Source organism: Carcharodon carcharias, chromosome 26 (genome assembly GCF_017639515.1).
Source record: "Carcharodon carcharias isolate sCarCar2 chromosome 26, sCarCar2.pri, whole genome shotgun sequence".
NCBI classification, from domain to species: domain Eukaryota; kingdom Metazoa; phylum Chordata; class Chondrichthyes; order Lamniformes; family Lamnidae; genus Carcharodon; species Carcharodon carcharias.
Window position 1 is genome coordinate 27,564,515 of NC_054492.1, and position 18,554 is coordinate 27,583,068.

The window sequence follows — 18,554 nt, forward strand, 5'->3', positions numbered from 1 at the left end:
AGACTGGGTCTGCAGCAGGTGGTGAGGGAACTAACAAGAGGGAAAAATCTACTTGACTTTATCGCAGATGCATCTGTCCATGACAGTATTGGTAAGAGTGACCACTGCACAGTCCTTGTGGAGATGAAGTCCTGCCTTCACATTGAGGACACCCTCCATTGTTATGTGTGGCACTGAGCTAAATGGGATAGATTTCGAACAGATCTAGCAACTCAAAAATTGGGCATCCATGAGGTGCTGTAGACCATCAGCAGCAGCAGAATTGTGTACAGCCAAAATCTGTAACCTCATGACCCGGCATAACCCCCCAGTCTACCATTACCATCATGCCGGTGGATCAATGAAGAGTGTAGGAGGGCATGCCAGTAGCAGCACCAGGCATACCTAAAAATGAGGTGTTAATCTGGTGAAGCTACAACACAGAACTACTTGCATGACAAGCAGTGTAAGCAGCATGTAATAGACAGAAATAAACAATCCCACAACCAACAGATCAGATCTTAGCTCTACAATACTGCTATATCCAATCGTGAATGGTGGTGGACAATTAAACAACTAACTGAAGGAGCCGTTTCCACAAATATCCCCATCCTCAATGATGTGGGTGCCCAGCACATCAGTGCAAAACAGAAAGCTGAAGCATTTGCAACCATCTTCAGCCAGAAGTGCCAAGTGGATGATCCACCTCAGCCTCCTGAGGATCCCAGCATCACAGAACACAGTCACAGCCAATTCGATTCACTCCACATGATATCAAGAAAAGGTTGAAGGCAAAGGTTATGAGCCCTGACAACATCCTGGCAATAGTACTGAAGACTTATGCTCCAGAACTAGCCACAACCCTAGCCAAGCTGTCCCAGTACATCTACAACACTGGCACTTACCCAACAATGTGGAAATTGCCCAGTTATGTCCTGTCAACAAAAAACAGGACAAATCCAAACCAGCCAATTACCACCCCATCAGTCTGCTATCAATCATCAGCAAAGTGATGAAAGGGGTATCAACAGTGCTATCAAGTGGCACTTGCTCAGAAATAACCTGCTCACTGGCCCTCAGTTTGGGTTCCACCAGAGCCACTCAGCTCTTGACCTGATTACAGCCTTGGTCCAAAAATGGACAAAAGAGCTGAACTCATGGCGAGAGTGACTGCCCTTGACATCAAGGCAGCATTTGACCAAGTGTGGCATCAAAGAGCCCTAGCAAAACTGGAGTCAATGGGAATCAGGGAGAAAACTGTCCACAGGTTGAAGCACATAGGTTATTGGAGGTAAATCATCTCAGTCCCAGGATATCACTGCAAGAGTTCCTCTAGGCCCAATCCTCTTCAGCTGCTTCATCAATAACCTTCCCTCCATCATAAGGTCATAAGTGGGGATGTTCATTGCTGATTGCACAATGGTCAGGACCATTCGTGACTCCCCAGATACTGAAGCAACCAGCATCCATAAGCAGCAAGACCTGGACAATATTCAGGCTTGGGCTTATAAATGGCAAGTTACATTCACGTCACACAAGTGCCAGGCAATGACCATCTCTAACAAGAAAGAATCCAACCATCTTCCCTTGACATTCCATGGTATTACCGTCGCTGAATCCCCCACTATCAACATCCTGGGAGTTACCATTGACTGGAAACTGAACTGGACAAGCCATATAAATACTGTGGCTACAAGAGCAGTTCAGAGGCTGGGAATTCTGCCAGGAGTAAATTCTGCCAGGAGTAATTCACCTCCTGACTCCTCAAAGCATGTCTACAATCTACAAGGCACAATCCAGAGTGTGATAGAATACTCTCCAATTACCTGGATGAGTGCAGCTCCAACAACACTCAAGAAGCTTGACAGCATCCAGGACAAAGCAACCCACTTGATTGACACCCCATCCACCTACAACATTCACTCCCTCCACACCGACGCATGGTGGCAGCGGTGTGTACCATCTACAAGATGCACTGCAGCAACTCACCAAGGCTCCTTTGACTGCACCTTCCAAACCCGTGATCTCTACCACCTAGAAGGACAAGGGCAGCAGATGCATGGGAACACCACCACCTGCAAGTTCCCCTCAAGCTGCACACCTGACTCGGAGTTTTATCACCATTCCTTTCCTGTCACTCGGTCAAAATCCTGGAACCCCCTTTCTGACAACACTGTGGATGTACCTACATCACGTGGACTGCAGCAGTTCAAGAAGGCAGCTCACCACCACCTTCTCAAGGGACTTTAGGGATGGGCAATGAATGTTGGCCTAGCCAATGATGCCCACATCTCGTGAAAGAACAATTAAAAAAATGAGAGCTCTCAAGTCTGAAGTGAGTTAACCAATCCCATCTGGTGATACAATTAGCATCAGTAACCCATTCTAGGGAAAGGGTTCCTGTTCTTCATTGTTATGCCAGGGATCCCTGCACCTTGGAAAAGATACCAAAGTCCAGTGTGCCTGTTTGTGGAAGAGAAAGATCCATTAGCATTATTTGAAGAAGTGCAGGGAGCTCATCTTGTGTCCTATCAATGATTTTTCCTCAGCCCATAGAATTACATTCAATTTTACAGCATAGAAAAAGGCCATTTGGCCCAACAAGTCTATGTCAGTGTTTTTGTTCCACATCAGCCTGCCAATAAAAATAAATTTAATTGATCGTTCATCTCAGTCCTGTCAGTGAAATCTTGTTGTAGACAAGACACAACAGTTACTGATTTTCAAATTAATTATTGTGAATCATTGTTTGAGATAAAGGATAAGGTGCTATATAAATGCAAGGCTCTTTTCTTTTTAATTGAGGCTGTGCTCTTAAACCCTGCCTGATGCTGTCATACAGCATTATTGTACCTCTTGTGTTTTCTGCGCAATCTTATTGTTTAATGATTAGGGTTAATTATAGGAGTAAGGACTTGTAATAATGAGCAGCTATGTTTAAAGTCAATTTGGCTTAATGAAGATGTGCTTGTAGGGGTCCCATTATTTCAAGAGGATAGCTAGCATGCTGGATCTATTTGCTGGGTGCAGCAGCTCAATGTGTATGATTACTTTTGAAACAGATTGAATAGGATAGAAGAAGAAACACTTCACCATATGCACAGTGTCCCTCCCTTGCTCATTCTCTTTCAAAATCTATGTTGTCTTTCTATATTTGATCAGTAGTATTATACTGCTCTGCTGAACTTTCCTCTCATGCTATGCAGGCAAAATAAGAAAGAACACAAGATAACTAGTGGTTTGGTAATGTAAAGCTTTAATTTTATAAGCCTGTAGCCATAGGAAGATAGGTTTGCAAGTGAAAAAGGTACAAACTGGCAGTATCTCTGCTACTGTTCCAAACCTTAGCTACTTGAAACTCTCCAGCCAATATTGTGGTGTGGGTTGCCTTGTGCTGTGGGCTCTGTGAATGCAACTTCAGAGAAAACCCTAACACTGGATACTCAACATACAAGTTATAGATGGCTTCTTGAGTGAAATGGGTGAGTTAGGGTAAATACACTTTTCAACTCCTTTTTATTAATATCCTTTTTTAAAATTCCATTTACATAGCACCGTGTCACATCTATAAAATGTGTGTCATATTGTGAATTGCTTTTGGAATAAATGGACTTTCTAATGTAGAAAAATGCGACAGTCATTCTGGGCTTGATTTCAGCAAAGCCACGGAGAAGTTTTAGTTTAACGACGACATCTGCAACACAGATGAAAGTCACTTGGTTTTCAGGCTGTTTCTTGACAGATTCTTGGCAACTAAAGCAAACTTTGGCAACCGAATGCATGCAGCTCAATAAATGAAAAATTGCACTGTAAGATGAGAAAATGAAGCTTTTAGTAATTAGAAAATCAGGAAATCCAAAATGTTTTCAACCAAGTCCTAAACTACGCATACTACATGAATAAGTCAGATTGGATTCCAACTTAGTTTTTCAGATTACGTCAGAAATTTTGATAACTGAATTCCTGCAGCTCAATCAATACAAAATTGTACGTAAAATAAGAGTCCAGGAGAAGAAATATTCTGGTTGCTTTGTGTGGCAATATTGTAAATACATCCCTTAAGACTGCTTCTAGTTGTACATCAATCAAAAAGAAATATTGACCAGAGGAAATCTTCATGACCACATTTACGATGCTGGTACCCAGATGGTTATATTGTCAAACTGGCAGTATTCCTGTGTGAATTCTAAATATACATGTCTTAAATTCTACCATTTTAAAAGGAATGGGTTGATGTGGATTGGTAGAAAAGTGCACAGAGGAATTTAGTACAAGTGTACTAAATGGGAACAGTGTCAATGGGAAAATATTCCCCATGCTGAACAGAGAAATAATCCACCTCCACTCCACGGTCCAAATTTTCTTATTAAAATACATATATCTTTTCTCCCAACCAGAATTACCAGCTGTTTTTAGCTAACTGGCACTGGAATAGTTTAAGGATGTATATGCCACTGTCAACTAAACCAAAATACCTCTACTTCTAATTCTGATCAGCTTACCATTTACCAAGAAGACTGTGGGTGGTTAGTCTTGCTAAGAGTTTGTTGAGGATTGTAAATGACTTGTTAAAATGAAAAGAAATATTGTAAATGGAACATAAATCCTAAAGCATTGCTCTGAATTTGTAGTTAGTCAAAGGAAGAAAAGAGATATCAGCAGAATAATCACAGTGGTGAGTTGTGAAACAGAGTTTGGAGTCCCACAGCATCATTGTCAGTTATTACACAATGGAGTGGGAGATGGCTGATAGGTGTGCATGGGGCAGAGGACTAATACCGCCGTAAAAACCTATCCAATGCTCAGAATCTATGACATCAGACACTGCTACCTGGAGCTCCCAAAGGACTTCTGCATGATGAGGTTTAGATTCATCAGATTTGCTGTGATTGAGATGTGTCAGCTGATCTACTGTGATTTGCAGGGACTACAAGCTAAGTAGGAGTTATAATTGTAATTTTGGGCGATGGTGTAAAATGATCGATAATGAATTAGACACCCACCTAAATTCCCCTTCTGTTGACTTCAATGGACAGGAAAATTGGAAATGAATGGCTAATTTCACATTGGTTATTTTTAAACCATCACCCAAGGATATAATTAACCCCAAATTTACCGCTGCCACAGAAACTCAACCAACAGGAGACAATTCAGGAGTCAGTTGGTATGTTGTTGAAGCTACATTTAAAATGTATCTGAAGCCTAGCTTTACCAAACAACAGGAGGATAGACTTCAGCAGTAACCATCATAGGCACAAGCAGAAGCAATTAGAGTGCTGCCAGATCACTAATGTCTACAAAGAATAGGACATCATTGACAGTATGCATCTAACCATTTACTTAATTCCTACTATACTTTCCCATGAGAGTATGTACTTCTATATATTACCTATGGCATTCTTTCAAAGCCCCCATAGCTAAGTGAGTCAGGGTGGTGGGTGGCTGCTGCCTCAATTGGCTAGCTGCCTGTGATTTAGAGTATCCATTTTCTCCATCTGCATCTATCACTAATGTATAATGATCAGTGCCCAGGAGCATCTTTGCTCGAGTCGTTTGGGTGTTCGTTCTTTCTAAGACATTGTTTGAAGCTATTTTTGCAGTTCTCCATGGTGACAATCAGCTGCTGTTGACTTTACTGTTACTCTGTTGTTATACCTTTTGTACACGTGCCCTGCTGGAGGCAATCACATCATGATACAGACCCATCTGAATATTGTGAGGTCTTGGAATCTTCCATGGTGTTAAAAATAATCTTAACTGAGTATTGGGTTTTTGTGAGTGCAAGCATTCACAAAAGAGCCTTTACTGCTGTTCCCTGATCAATAATATATTTCAGTGCAAATAACCCAGCCTCCATCCCTTACACAGTCATGAATATGAAACCAAGGGGATTCACAGCAAACTTCAAGCTCTGCTGGAAAACAAAACCTTTATATCTCAAGGTAATTGACAGTATGCTAGGCCTCCAACGATCACTTGCTCATTGTTTTTTATGCATTCATGGGAGATGGGCTTCACTGACTAGACTAGCTTTATTGCCCATCCCTAGTTGCCCTTGATAACTGAGTGGCTTGCTAGGTCATTTCAGAGGGCATTTAAGAGTCAACCACATTGTGGGTCTGGAGTCACATGTAGGCCAGCCCAGGAAAGGACAGCAGATTTCCTTCCTATACATTAGTGAACTAGGTGGCTTTTTACAACGATCAACAATGGTTTTATGATCATTAATTCCAGATTTTTATTGAATTCAAATTCCACCATCTGCCAAGGCAAGATTTGAACCAAGGTCCCCAGAGCATTACGCTGGGTCTCTGGATTACTAGTCCAGCGACAATACCACTATGCCATCACCTCCCTGTAAATCATTCTCATCCTTCATCAACCCCCACATCTTCTGTGACATCATCAGGAGTGATCGGTGTTGTATCCAGTGCTTTCACATTCAATATTACTACTTGTATGTTGTCAAGTATCTGTATCCGCATTATGGCTTGATACAAGTCTAGTGTTAACGGTTATGGCAGGGTTAATTCTTTGTGTGCTGCACAAACCACAGACAACTTAACTTTCTGTGGGCATTATGATTGCATGAGTGCACTTACCCATTTGGGTGTTACAGCAATATTGTATGAACAATTAATATTATATGAACAATTAAACATAAGTACACATTGTTTATGCGCACATTGATGTAACATATTTCATAATCATAAACAGTTTGATTAATGTACGCACCTGGTCTCAATCCAATTCCATAGGTGCAGTGCTTTACTTAATCTCCTTCCCTATTATGGTCACTAAACAAACGCTCTTTGAAAATACTTAAAGTCTTACTCTGCTAAGGAACCACCTGGGCCACTTGCCCTCCTGTTGTCTGCCAATTTAGTCTAATGTAACAGAAGCACATGTTACTACAAGATGGTTTCAGCTATATAAATTATTTTTTGTTGTAACATACATTTCCACATTGTGGAATGTATAATTTAATTTGCATTATCCTAATAGTTTTACTAGTTCTACCTTCTTTGCCAGGTCCTTCTTGGCATTGTTCATTGTACAGAAATTTTTACCTATAAGTGCAAACGAAAACTGGCCAAATTTACAATGGTTATTTATTTGTTTCTTTGTGTGATTAAATCAATTTTAGCATCTATCTCAAAATACTAAGGGATTTCATTTCAAATTAATTTCTATATAAATCTTTCATATCCATGTTAAGTCATGGTGATGTTCTCCTTCAACATGATCTCACTCTAGTCTTTGGACCAGTAGATAAGCAGTTAGCCCAGTTACAGCTTGCAAATGTTTGTGGGGCTAGCTTCTCAGGCTTCATTGGTCAAATACACAGACCAACAATTCTTCAATGTATATATAGATCATTAAGCTAGATTTTGTAAACATTTTGTGTAACCATTTATAGATACTTCATTTTTTAATGAATGCTATTAACACCCAACTGGATTAACAACATTTTTATCTTTTTACTAGTTAAATCACTCAACTGCTTGAGAAATGTGAAATGGGAAATATTGCAGGTGTGTCATAATTGGCAATCTTTCTTGCTGTTCCCATTAGCAAGTTCATGTTACACAAAGTCAGCCGCAGTAAATTCAAAAGCATGTACAATTTTGATTATTAAACGCCATGGAAAATATGATTATTCACTTTTTGAGGAAAGGAAGGAAAATATTCCCCAATGTATAATAGAACACACAGCTTGGCTAGTGGTGCTGTGCACAAAACAAACATAATATAACCACAACATTAGGAGGAAGATTATTGTAAAGCAGTACTCAGAGACTGGCTGGGAGTAGACGCTAATGTGCAGTAAAAAAAATACTTTCATGGAACAAACTTAACAAAAGCAATATTGTGAATGTTTTTTATCCTTATGCTGTAGTCTCTTGTGCTTTTTGGTTTGTGGTCTGTTTATATCCTATCCACTTGATGCTGTAATGAACATTGCTCACCTAGAATGGATAATTTTACACTCAAAGAAGTGGACAAACTACCATAACAATTTAGGTAATTAAAAAATGGGATATTCACATTCTGATCATTTAAGAATCATATTTTTCACCACATGCCCTGGTCATTATGGGCTACATTGGAGTTGGGTTTGTAAAACTGCAATTACTACAAATATGTAACTTTTTACACTTCATTGACACCATTTGACTTGTCTATAAATGTAAGAACATTAAAAAATAGGAGGAGTAGTTGGCCATACAGCCTCTCAAGCCTGCTTCACCTTTCAATAAGATCATGGTAGATTTGAACTTGGCTTCAGCTCCATTTTTCTGCCTGTTCCCCATATTGTTGACTCCCCTATAGTTCAAAAATCTATCTCAGCTGTGAATATATTCAATGATCCAGCCACTACAGCTGTCTGTGATAGTGAATTCCAAACACGAGTGACCTTCTGAGAGAAGATATTCCTCTTCATCTCGGCCTTAAATGGTTGACACCTTATATGCCCCCTAGTTCTAGATTCTGCACAAGGGAAAACATCTTCTCAGCATCTACCCTGTCAAGCCCCCTCAGAATCTTATGTTTCAATAAGATCAGTTTTCATTTTTTTAAACTTCAACCTGCTCAATCTTTCTTCATAAGATAACTCCTTCATCCTAAGAATCAACCTAGTTAACTTTCTCTGAACTACCTCCAATGCAAGTATATCCTTCCTTGAATAAAGAGACCAAATTTGTACGCAGTGGTCTCACAAACACCCAGTACAGTTGTAGTGAGATTTCCCTACTTTTATACACCATTCCCCTTGCATTAAAGGTCAAGATTTCATTTGCCTTCCTATTTTCTTGCTGTACCTGCATGCTAACTGTGTTTCATGTACGAGAACACCCAGAACTCCTGTACCAAAGCATTATCTAGTCTCGCTCCATTCAAATAATATTTTGCTTTTCTATCCTTCCTACCAAAGTGGATAACCTCACATTTTCCCACAGGATTCTCCATCAACAAAATTTATACCCACTCATAACCTTCCTATATCCCTTTGCAGACTGTTTGGGTGGAATTTAATTAGGGCAGCTGGTTTGCAGGGGGTGAGGGGGTGACATCTGCCACCAAATCTTGTGGCACCCACATCAATCTGATTTACCCCCCGCCCCACACCGCTGAGAGCTGCTAACCAATCAGAGGTTGCCAGTTCTCCATTACCAGCAGTGCCACTGGGACCTGTGCTACTATCGGTAATACACATTGGACTTCACCAGGGATTATCATGGGATCCCTGGAGAAAGATAAGTGACAGTGGCGGGGGGGCACCGGCAAGAAGGGCAGGGGGATGGGAGGAAAGGGCAGGAGGGTGGGTGTCAGAAGGCCCCTCCTTCCCAATGCTAGGTCCCTTCATCGGGCATTGAGTACCTTTGAACCACCCCTCTCTTGGGGTTTGCTTGTCAGTCTCTGCATGGTGAGTCCCCTGCCTGCCCACTTAAGGACCTCAATTGGCATCCGGGTGGAAAGACCACCCAGAGTCCTGCCCTGGACTTAATCGGGAGGGGAGGTGGGGAAGCGACAGGTCCCCATCCTGTGCCCTCCTCCCAATAAAATGGCATCCATGCCCATCTTGGAACTCACCTCTGCAAGGGGGTGGTGGGTTTCCTCCTCACAACTTATTTTCCCACCTATCTTTGTATTGTTGGAGAATTTGGTTACAATACACTCAGTCCCTTCATCCAGGTCATTAATATAGATTATAAATATTTGTGCCCCCAACACTGATCCTTGTGGCACCCCACAGTTACAGTTTGTCAACCTGAAAATGAGCCATCTACTGCGACTTTCTGTTAGCCAATCCTGTGTCCATGCTAATATATTACCCCCATGACCCCTAACCTGTGTAGTAACTTTTTATGTGGCACCTTACTGAATGCCTTTTGGAAATCCATATACACTACTTCTACTGATTTCCCTTTATCCACCCTGCTTTTCCATCCTCAAAGAACTCTAGTAAACTCATCAAACCTGATTCCCTTTCATGAAACCATGATGACTCTGCTTGAATGTATTCTTTTTCAGTTCTCTGCCAAAAGGTAGATCTGACCCAGTACCACAACCTCCAGATAGGGCAAGGAGGCAGATCCTGACTCCACACCAGCTGGAAAGAGGATTGAACCCTGTGCTGTTGGCACCAATCTGATCCACCCCAGCTGTGTAGACAGCTGAGCCAAACGGCCCCCAAGGAATCCGAGTTGCTGTGCCAACATACACTTTTACATGCAGGTTTTAACCTGAAGCTATGGATAGTGATGGTAGAGGCTCCAATTTCTTTCCATCACATGGGTTGACCAGGCATCTCTCTCGCTCTTACCACCTGCCATTGGCATATGTTCGAAGGATTTACAAGTTGATAATCAACCTGTTTGGTTGTGTTACGAATGCACCTCCTTTGGACATCAAGTCCTGGAGTAGGACTTGAAACTGGAGCTTCTGGCTCAGAGGCAGAGATGCTTCCCATTGTGCTACAAGACATCCTCTTTGATTGTATTACAATTTTCTAAATGTTCTGCTACTACTTCCTTAATAATGGATTCCATTATTTTCCCAATGATAGATGTTACAGAATTTTTTTTAGGCTAACAGGCCTAGCATTTTCTGCTTTCTGTCTCCCTCCTATTTTGAATAGGGATTTTTCATTTGCGGTTTTCCAATCACTGGGATATTTTCAGAATCTAGGGAATTTTAGAAGTTTACAACTGAAGCATCCACTATCATTGCAGCCACTTCTTTTAAGACCCTTGGATGCAGGCAATCAGGTCCAAGGAGCTTGTCAGCCTTTAGGCTGATTAGCTTGCCTAATATTTTTTCTCCAATGATAATGATTGCTTTAAGTTCTTCCTCTCTTTTACCCTCTGATCTTCTACTATTATTGGGATGCTTTTAGTGTCTTCTACCATGAACTTACAAAATCTTTGTTCAAAGTCTCTGCCATTTCCTTGTTTCCCATTATTAATTCCTCAGCCTCATCCTCTAAGGACCAACCTTTGCTTTAGCCACTCTCATATATCTAGGTACTAGTAGAAGCTCTTACTATCTGTTTTTATATTTCTTGCCACTTCACTGTCATAATCCATTTTCTTCCTTTCTTTTAGTCATCGTTTGCTGAAAGGGTTATGATTCTTTGGAATTCCCTACCCCAGAGAGTTGTGAATGCTCCATCATTGAATATATTTAAGGCTGAGATTACTTGAGGAAGGATGTAGTTGCACTGGAGGTGGTTCAGAAGAGGTTCACTGGATTGATTCCAGAGATGCAGAGGGGTTGTCTTATGAGGAGAGATTGAGCAGTTCAGGCCTATACTCGCTAGAGTTTAGAAGGATGAGAGGAGATCTAATTGAGGCATTTAAGATGCTAAAGGGGATAGACAAAGTAGACGTGGAGCGGATGTTTCCCCTTGTGGGGCATTCTAGAACAAGAGGCCGTAGTTTTAGGCTAAGGGGTGGTAGTCTTAAATCAGAGATGAGGAATTACTTTTCTGAAAGGTTTGTGAATCTGTGGAATTCACTACCTCAGAGCGCAGTGGATGCCAGGATGTTGAATAAATTTAAGGAGGAGATAGACCAGATTTTTAATTAGTAACAGGTTGAAAGGTTATGGGGGGAGGGTGGGAAATTGGAGTTGAGGCCGAAATGAGATCAGTCATGATCGTATTGAATGCCGGGGCAGGCTTGAGGGGCTGAATTGCCTACTCCTGCTCCTGGTTCTTATATTCTTATGAGATACACAGATTTTTGGTGTCTCAGAAATGAAGGGATATGAGGTGCAGGTAGGAAAGTGGAATTGAAGCAGAAGATCAGCCATGATCCTATTGAATAGTGCAGTATAAGCTCAAGGGGCTATATGATCTACTTCTATTCCTATTTCTTATGTTCTTCTCATCTACCACTAATCTTGACAACATTGTCTGCCATTTCTTTCAATTTGATACCATGCTTAACTTGCTTAGTTAATCACGGATGGTTCATGATTCTCATTGAGTCTTCTTTCTCAATGAAAATATCTTTGTTGCGAATTATGAAATATAAACAGACATTACTCAATAATTTGACACTAATTTCATTGGTGAATATATTTCGAAGATACATTGAAGTACTTGCGGTCAAATAGCCTTTGAATGCATTAAAATGCAGGGATGAAAATTGTGATTTTAAAATAAAATCAGCATCTGAACAGTTATCAGCACATATCCAAATTACATAGAGCTGCTTGTCATGGTATTTAACAATACCCATTGTGCATTATTGCACGTTGGCTCCATTTATTTTTATTCCTCATTTTTTTAATAATAAAAACCGCAGTCAATAGTTATGAATTGTTCCCCTTGAATGTGATCTGGCACGCATCTAATCCATTAGATTCCAGTTGCACTGCAATAATTCAAAAATTGTGTGTTGCGTTCATAAAATCTTTACAAGAAATACACAAATTAATCGTGTCAATGTGACAAAAATAGGAGATAATTGCCAAGGCAGAGCTAAGGAACAGATGACTACAATCAGTATACTTTCAACCCAGCATTTGGGAAGTGAAGGTCACCCCCATCTCTTATGACAGAAGAACATTTGTTGGTAAACAAATTAATCTTTCTATAGGTCACCATTTGTTTAAGTTTTTATCCAGCGCTTGTCATCTGGAATACAAGACAAGTCTGTCATTCAGCTACGCAGGGTGCAACAGAAACGTGCTGCATGGATGCAGTAATGGTGTTCCAGTGTGTTTCAGCATTCTTTGGTAACATGGTGCCTGATTGGGATGCTATGGGCTGCTGGTTTACAGCTGTCTGTGGGCAAGATAGAGGTCCAGCCATGAATTACAATAAGATAGGTCCATACTTTCTGACTGGTACAAGCTGGACTTCTGCCTGGAACTGAAATTTTCAATGCTATCAGCCAGCATGTATCTCTTTCCTCCTTTTTTTTCTCTTTTTTCATTTTCTGCAACTTCTGCTCTTTTTTTATTCTCAAAGTAACGCTCAAAATTTCAGTAAAGTTCTGCATCAAATGTACTCTGCAGACATTTTTGCTACGTCATCCAAACAGCCACATTTCCTGTAAATGAGTATTGAAGTGGTAACTGTTTGCTCATTCAGATTGCAGTATCCTTATTTGTCCCCAACATTATTTATGTCACAAAACTGTCCTCTGTTTTGAAGCATTGTTATTTTACATTGAGCATTTAATTTTTAACAGTCCTCTGAGAAAATGATGGCAGACATGTGCAGTAACCATGCCTCTTAAAGAATTGCTGTGATTGCTAATTTTTCTTACATATTACCAGTCACTGTACTTCAAAGTAATAAACTCTAAATGAAATACTATGAGCAATATTTCTGAAAAATGTAGTACGCGCTAATATTAAGATTTTTAATTTTTACAGTGGTAAAAGGCCTTGCAAGAGAGGACAGAGTGCTGCCTGTACCCAGAAAGAGTTTAATTAGATACATATTTCTTAATGCTTACTGATAATCTTTTAATATTTCCAATATGAACTACTATCCCCTCTCACTTTACGTGCACAGAATGCCACAGCTATGTGCTACTGTAATGCAAAGGATAGTTGCAGAGGATGTAGGACTTTGTATTGAATAGTTTAAATCATTGTTTGCCAAGTAAACAGGATAAGAAACAAAAACAAACAAAGCTATATAGAGCCAACAGTCAATATTAATTTTGGGCCCTTCTATTTTCTATGGAAGCTGGGATAACTGTGCCTCCTAATAGAATTTCATTACTTCTTTTGCTAAACAGCAAAAAGTCAAGCATTTCACAATGAATTCTGGCTCCCTCAATATCTCCCAGCCAGACAGGTCAAGAATAGAGGCGTAACTCCACTGAAGAACATTGGTGAAAGGTGGATCGTTTTTGGAAGTGATGGAGCATCATTTGTCTAAATTAATGGTATATAGGCCCTTAACAATTCATAGCAAAGATGGACCAGAGTTAAACTGAAGTCCTTAAAATGAAAGCGTCATAAGTGAAACATGTCTCAAAATTTCTCTTACCTAATTCACCTTTACATGAGATGAAAATAAACTTGCAGAAGAAGCAAGGCTTATGTTTAAAAATATAGAATTTAACAAAAATAATTTATGCTAAAATTGGTGGAAGAAGATATATAAAATATTTTGGGCATGTACAATAAAAAATAATAATTACAAATAGAAAGCATTCCACATGAAAGCCAGAAAATGTGTAGCATAGCTAGCAGTAATTTATGACAAGTGAGTACCATATTGACTTCAAATGTCAACAATGAACCACTGAGTTTTGACCCCCTGGTGGGCTATACTGATGTTTGCTGCGAGTGAATGTGCATGAAATTCACAGCAGAAGTTTAAAACCAGTACCTCTCAAAATGAAAGAAAATTCATTCATAGCTTTTCTTTCCAACAGATACCTTTGCAAAAACTTATTAAAGGTCCTACAGTCGCCTCGCTCGCCATTTTGCCCGTTTCCCACCGCGAAGATCCATCCCTCCTACCTCCATTTGTATCTGAAAAAGATGCAAGAAAAGGTCAGTAGCACTAGATCACAGGATGTTATGGGCAATGAAGTTAGGCAGGAACCAGTTATAGGATTTTGTTCTACTTTGTTAGTCATAACTGCAGTAACTTGATAACCACAGTTTTTTTGTGTGTAAAATTTATGCTTTTAATGATGCGGGATACTTCTTGATCCATATGGGACAGAATTGCTCCATGCTCTGTTTGAAGCTCCGACCCAAGTTAGAGCAGGACTTCTCTGCACTCTGTGACATTGTCCATAAGCTTGCTAGCAGACTGCAGTGCACCTGATGTTTTCCAGTGTATGCCCATCAGTCTTCAGTAACCCAGGCACTTGAGGTTAATATCTGGGTTCTCTGCAGCAGGTCTGGTATGCATTCCTGCAATTTGGCACCTTGTTGTGTCCCATCCCTCTGCCCTAGTTCCTGCACATCACCATGTGCAGACCTGCACTCTAGCCTGCCCTGTAATATACATATGGTGTTAGTCCCTGACTTGATGCTTGCTAAACTGAGATTGAGTGACACTGCATCTTCAGGAAATCTGGCCTCATCTTCCTAAAATGACTGAGGTGCCTTCACATTTCCAACACCTGAAGTAAACGAGAGGGACAGGGCTAGTTTGTGGCGTGATGGGAGAGCAAAGAAAGAAGTGGCTGGTGAAAGCCTCTGCAGTTTATCATGCAGAATGTATAGGATGATATAGAAGTAGGGAGAGAAAAGGAGATTAAAGTGTGAAGAAACCCTGCATGACGTCTCCTCCAGCATTGCCATTGCCATTGCCTCGGCCATGATGCTCTTCCTTTCCTTGATGGTCAGTTGCTTTCTTCAAGAAGGGAGAAGTGTGCAGTTGGGCTCAGTCACCTCTGGTGACAACTTCATGTCTGAAGTTGTGCATGACCTTCTGAATAAAAAGATGGGAGTGTGATATGACATCCCTGTGAGATCTTTAGAGAATGCACCTGTCGTGTTGAATAACTGATACACAGTGCACCTGGCATGAGGTCTGGTGAAGTGAGGGTTGCATTATTGATGACTGTGTGAGTATGAGGAGAAGAACATGGAATAAAGAGTATTGCAGTGATTGTAGGAAAGAGAATGGAAGATGGGGAGGGAATATTGTGAGTCGTACAGCTGGAGGGTTGAGCAGAGAATAAGAGCAATATTTTTACCTTGACAGTTCTGCTGAGGTCATTGAATATTGTCTGGTATTGCAGCCATGACCTTGGCATTAAGCTCCTGGTAGTGGCCTCCTCTGCGATGTCTTCTCACTTGGTGGTGTAAGTGTTGCCTGGAGAATTTCCTATTGTTTGTAGACAAGTGCACCTCTTTTTTAAGAGGTGCTGGCCACCTTTAAGTGGCACATGATATCTGCCATCCCCCCCACCCCTCCAATCATGTGTGTAGCATGGCTTGCACTAGCTACAAACCAGAATATTTTAATGAGGTCCCAACACAAATTTAGTATGTTGGGACCACAACCATGATCGAATTTCTAGGCCTTTCAGACTGGACTGAATTTGAAGCTATGGCATAAAGACGAAGGCCAAGGCATATGCAGCACAGCCCCATTCCCTAAAGCTATAACATACTGTTCTGCATCAAATAGCTATTTTGCATTACTCACAGTTGCTGTTGATAGTATTTTCCTTCTCTTATAGGTATTTTAAGTTTGATTGAACGAGGCTTAATTCCTCCAGCATCTGAGTTGACTGTTGACCCGCCTTTCATTCAACACAAAGCAGCAAAGATTCATGATATCCAAGAGAAATTTAAGAAACCAGATCCAGAAATATTTGGTAAAGATAATGCTAAAGACTATATTTTCTGGTTCGTATAAATTGCAGCCTAGTAAAGATATTGCTTGGTGTAGCACTAAGCCAAATGCTCCAGAAGGTCCGAGATTCAGTTTTGGTCTCTGATGAATTGATTGATCTTGTTCACAAGCAATTGGAGCCTTGCAGTTAACTTTGGAACCTGTGGCCTAAAGAGAGGGGAAATCAATAGTTCAGGATTCCCATTCCTGATTGGTTTCTGGTGACACCTGTTGGAATGTGAGAGTGTGAGTATGTGTTTGATGAGTACACTGTTAGGCTGAATTATGATGCCCTCCTTGGTTGGATTACCTGCTAACGCTCACAGCCTGGGCTCGCTTTTCAAGAATAGCCATGCAAGCAAAGTACTGGAGGGAAACCAATAACTTTAGAAGCATACCCATCATTATTCAGCACCTTCAGGAAAAGAAGAGTTAAAAATAAAAATACTCAAAAGGAGGGAAATGTATTTGGATCTAAAGTATAGTCAGGAGGCAAAGTAACAATATAAAAGTATTCACAATTTTTAACCATGCAGTTCACATGATGCAGTCCTGCTGCAGTACACATAGTGAGGATATATTATGCAGAATTGTGGGATATGATTCATGTCCTATAAGTGACCTGGCTCATGAGAACGAAAGTCATGGATGAATTATGGTCCGTGTCACAAGTAGGATATAAATCATTATCCCAAAGGTCTTCGTAACTATTCTGTTTAGACTATACATTAAAAATTAATTGGGTAGAGAGGTTAAAAAAAGACCGATTTAATCGTGCACTGTATTCCTTTGAGCATTGGTTTCAGAGTGGCTGGAGGCAGTGTGAGCCCTCATTACTGTATCGTGTGGTATGGATTGGGAGTGTTTACACTTTCAACATTCCGCTCAAACAAATTCTCAAAGGAAGAAAAAAGGTTCCAGTAATTATAATCTGAAGTCATGTAATTTTCATGAAGTATCAAAATATTTGTTGCTTTATTCCAATTAGAAAGGAAGAATTTATATAACTCCTCTCACATCCTCAGAAAATCCCGAAGCTCCTCGTACCCAATGAATTACTTTTTTGAAGTGTAATCACTGTTGTTTTTGAGGAAAATACTGTAGCCAATTTGTACAGAGCAAGGTCCCACAGACGGTAACTGAAATAATAGCTCAGTTAACCTGTTTCATAGCAATGTTGGTTGAGGAATAAAATGTTGGCTACGTCACTGGGAAAACACGTTGCCCTTCTTTGAATAATACCATGGGATCTTTTATATCTAATAGGTGGTTAGACCATGGGCATGATTTTCCAGCCTCGCCTGCCGTGAAAGTCAATGGACTTTTGGCTGGGCCGCCAATTCTCCCGCGGCGGGTTCTGCCACAATGGGGCCAGAAAATCCTGGCCCATGTTTAAATATCTCATCCGAAAGAAAGCCTTCTCAACAATGAGGCACTCCTGTCGCTACTACACTGTAGTTGTCAGCTTTAATTATGTACTCAGGTCCTGAAGTAAAACTTGAATTCATAATCTTTTGACTAAGCTAAACAGGCTACCAAATGAGCTAGACTGGCATCTTATGATGAACTTTGTGCTTTATAAGTGGAGGGAAGTTAGTTGCTGGGGAATGGAATACTTTGTCACATAGGGATGCTTCCTCACCTTTGCAATCCACCTGTCCAGTAGATGCTTATTTTCCTCAAGAAATGTGAAGATGGTGTTACATCTTGCAAACATGCTGACAGCCACGGTCCTACTACAGTTGTGCACTGCAGACTCTTGGTGCAGTTTGGAAGGGCGCAACAGCAACATTCCTCCTGTGGTTGCCTTCACTTCCACGGAAAAGTGAAACCTGAGCCATGTGTTGTGTGCAGGACATTGTGCAGCAGATGTCACAACTGTCTTGCAATCTCTTTTCCAAAATGGAGCCTTGAAGGTGGGTCTCCTATGGTATGTCCAGATAAAGAATAATAGCAGGTGTGATTGCCCCTACATTTGTTGGATCTTTATAAGCTCCTCTTACTCATGTATAATTGTGTGTTGTAGGGCATTCAACACCCCAAAAGAATATCCATTCTCACCTCTTTGTAAATTGCAATGTGAAAGCCAGCAGCAATCAAAAATAATGAAACAAATTATTACAGAGGGAGAAAACCCAAAGATGGCACATTCCCCAGTAAAACCAATTTATGTTTGGAGCTGAGTGCAGCAAATAGAACATTAAATCAGGAAAATAACCCTTGAAAAACCTACCCTTTG

The 18,554-nt window shown here is 40.6% G+C and overlaps 1 protein-coding gene across 3 annotated transcripts in view; it reads left to right on the forward strand.

Annotated features, from left to right (window-relative positions):
- Positions 1–18,554, forward strand: part of iqch (IQ motif containing H) — a 152,755-nt gene that overhangs the window by 28,673 nt on the left and 105,528 nt on the right. For all 3 annotated transcript variants that reach the window (XM_041174725.1, XM_041174726.1, XM_041174727.1), the window contains 2 exons: positions 14,391–14,511; positions 16,161–16,298. In XM_041174725.1, coding sequence (XP_041030659.1) covers positions 14,391–14,511; positions 16,161–16,298 — 259 coding nt within the window. The remainder of the gene's footprint in view (positions 1–14,390; positions 14,512–16,160; positions 16,299–18,554) is intronic.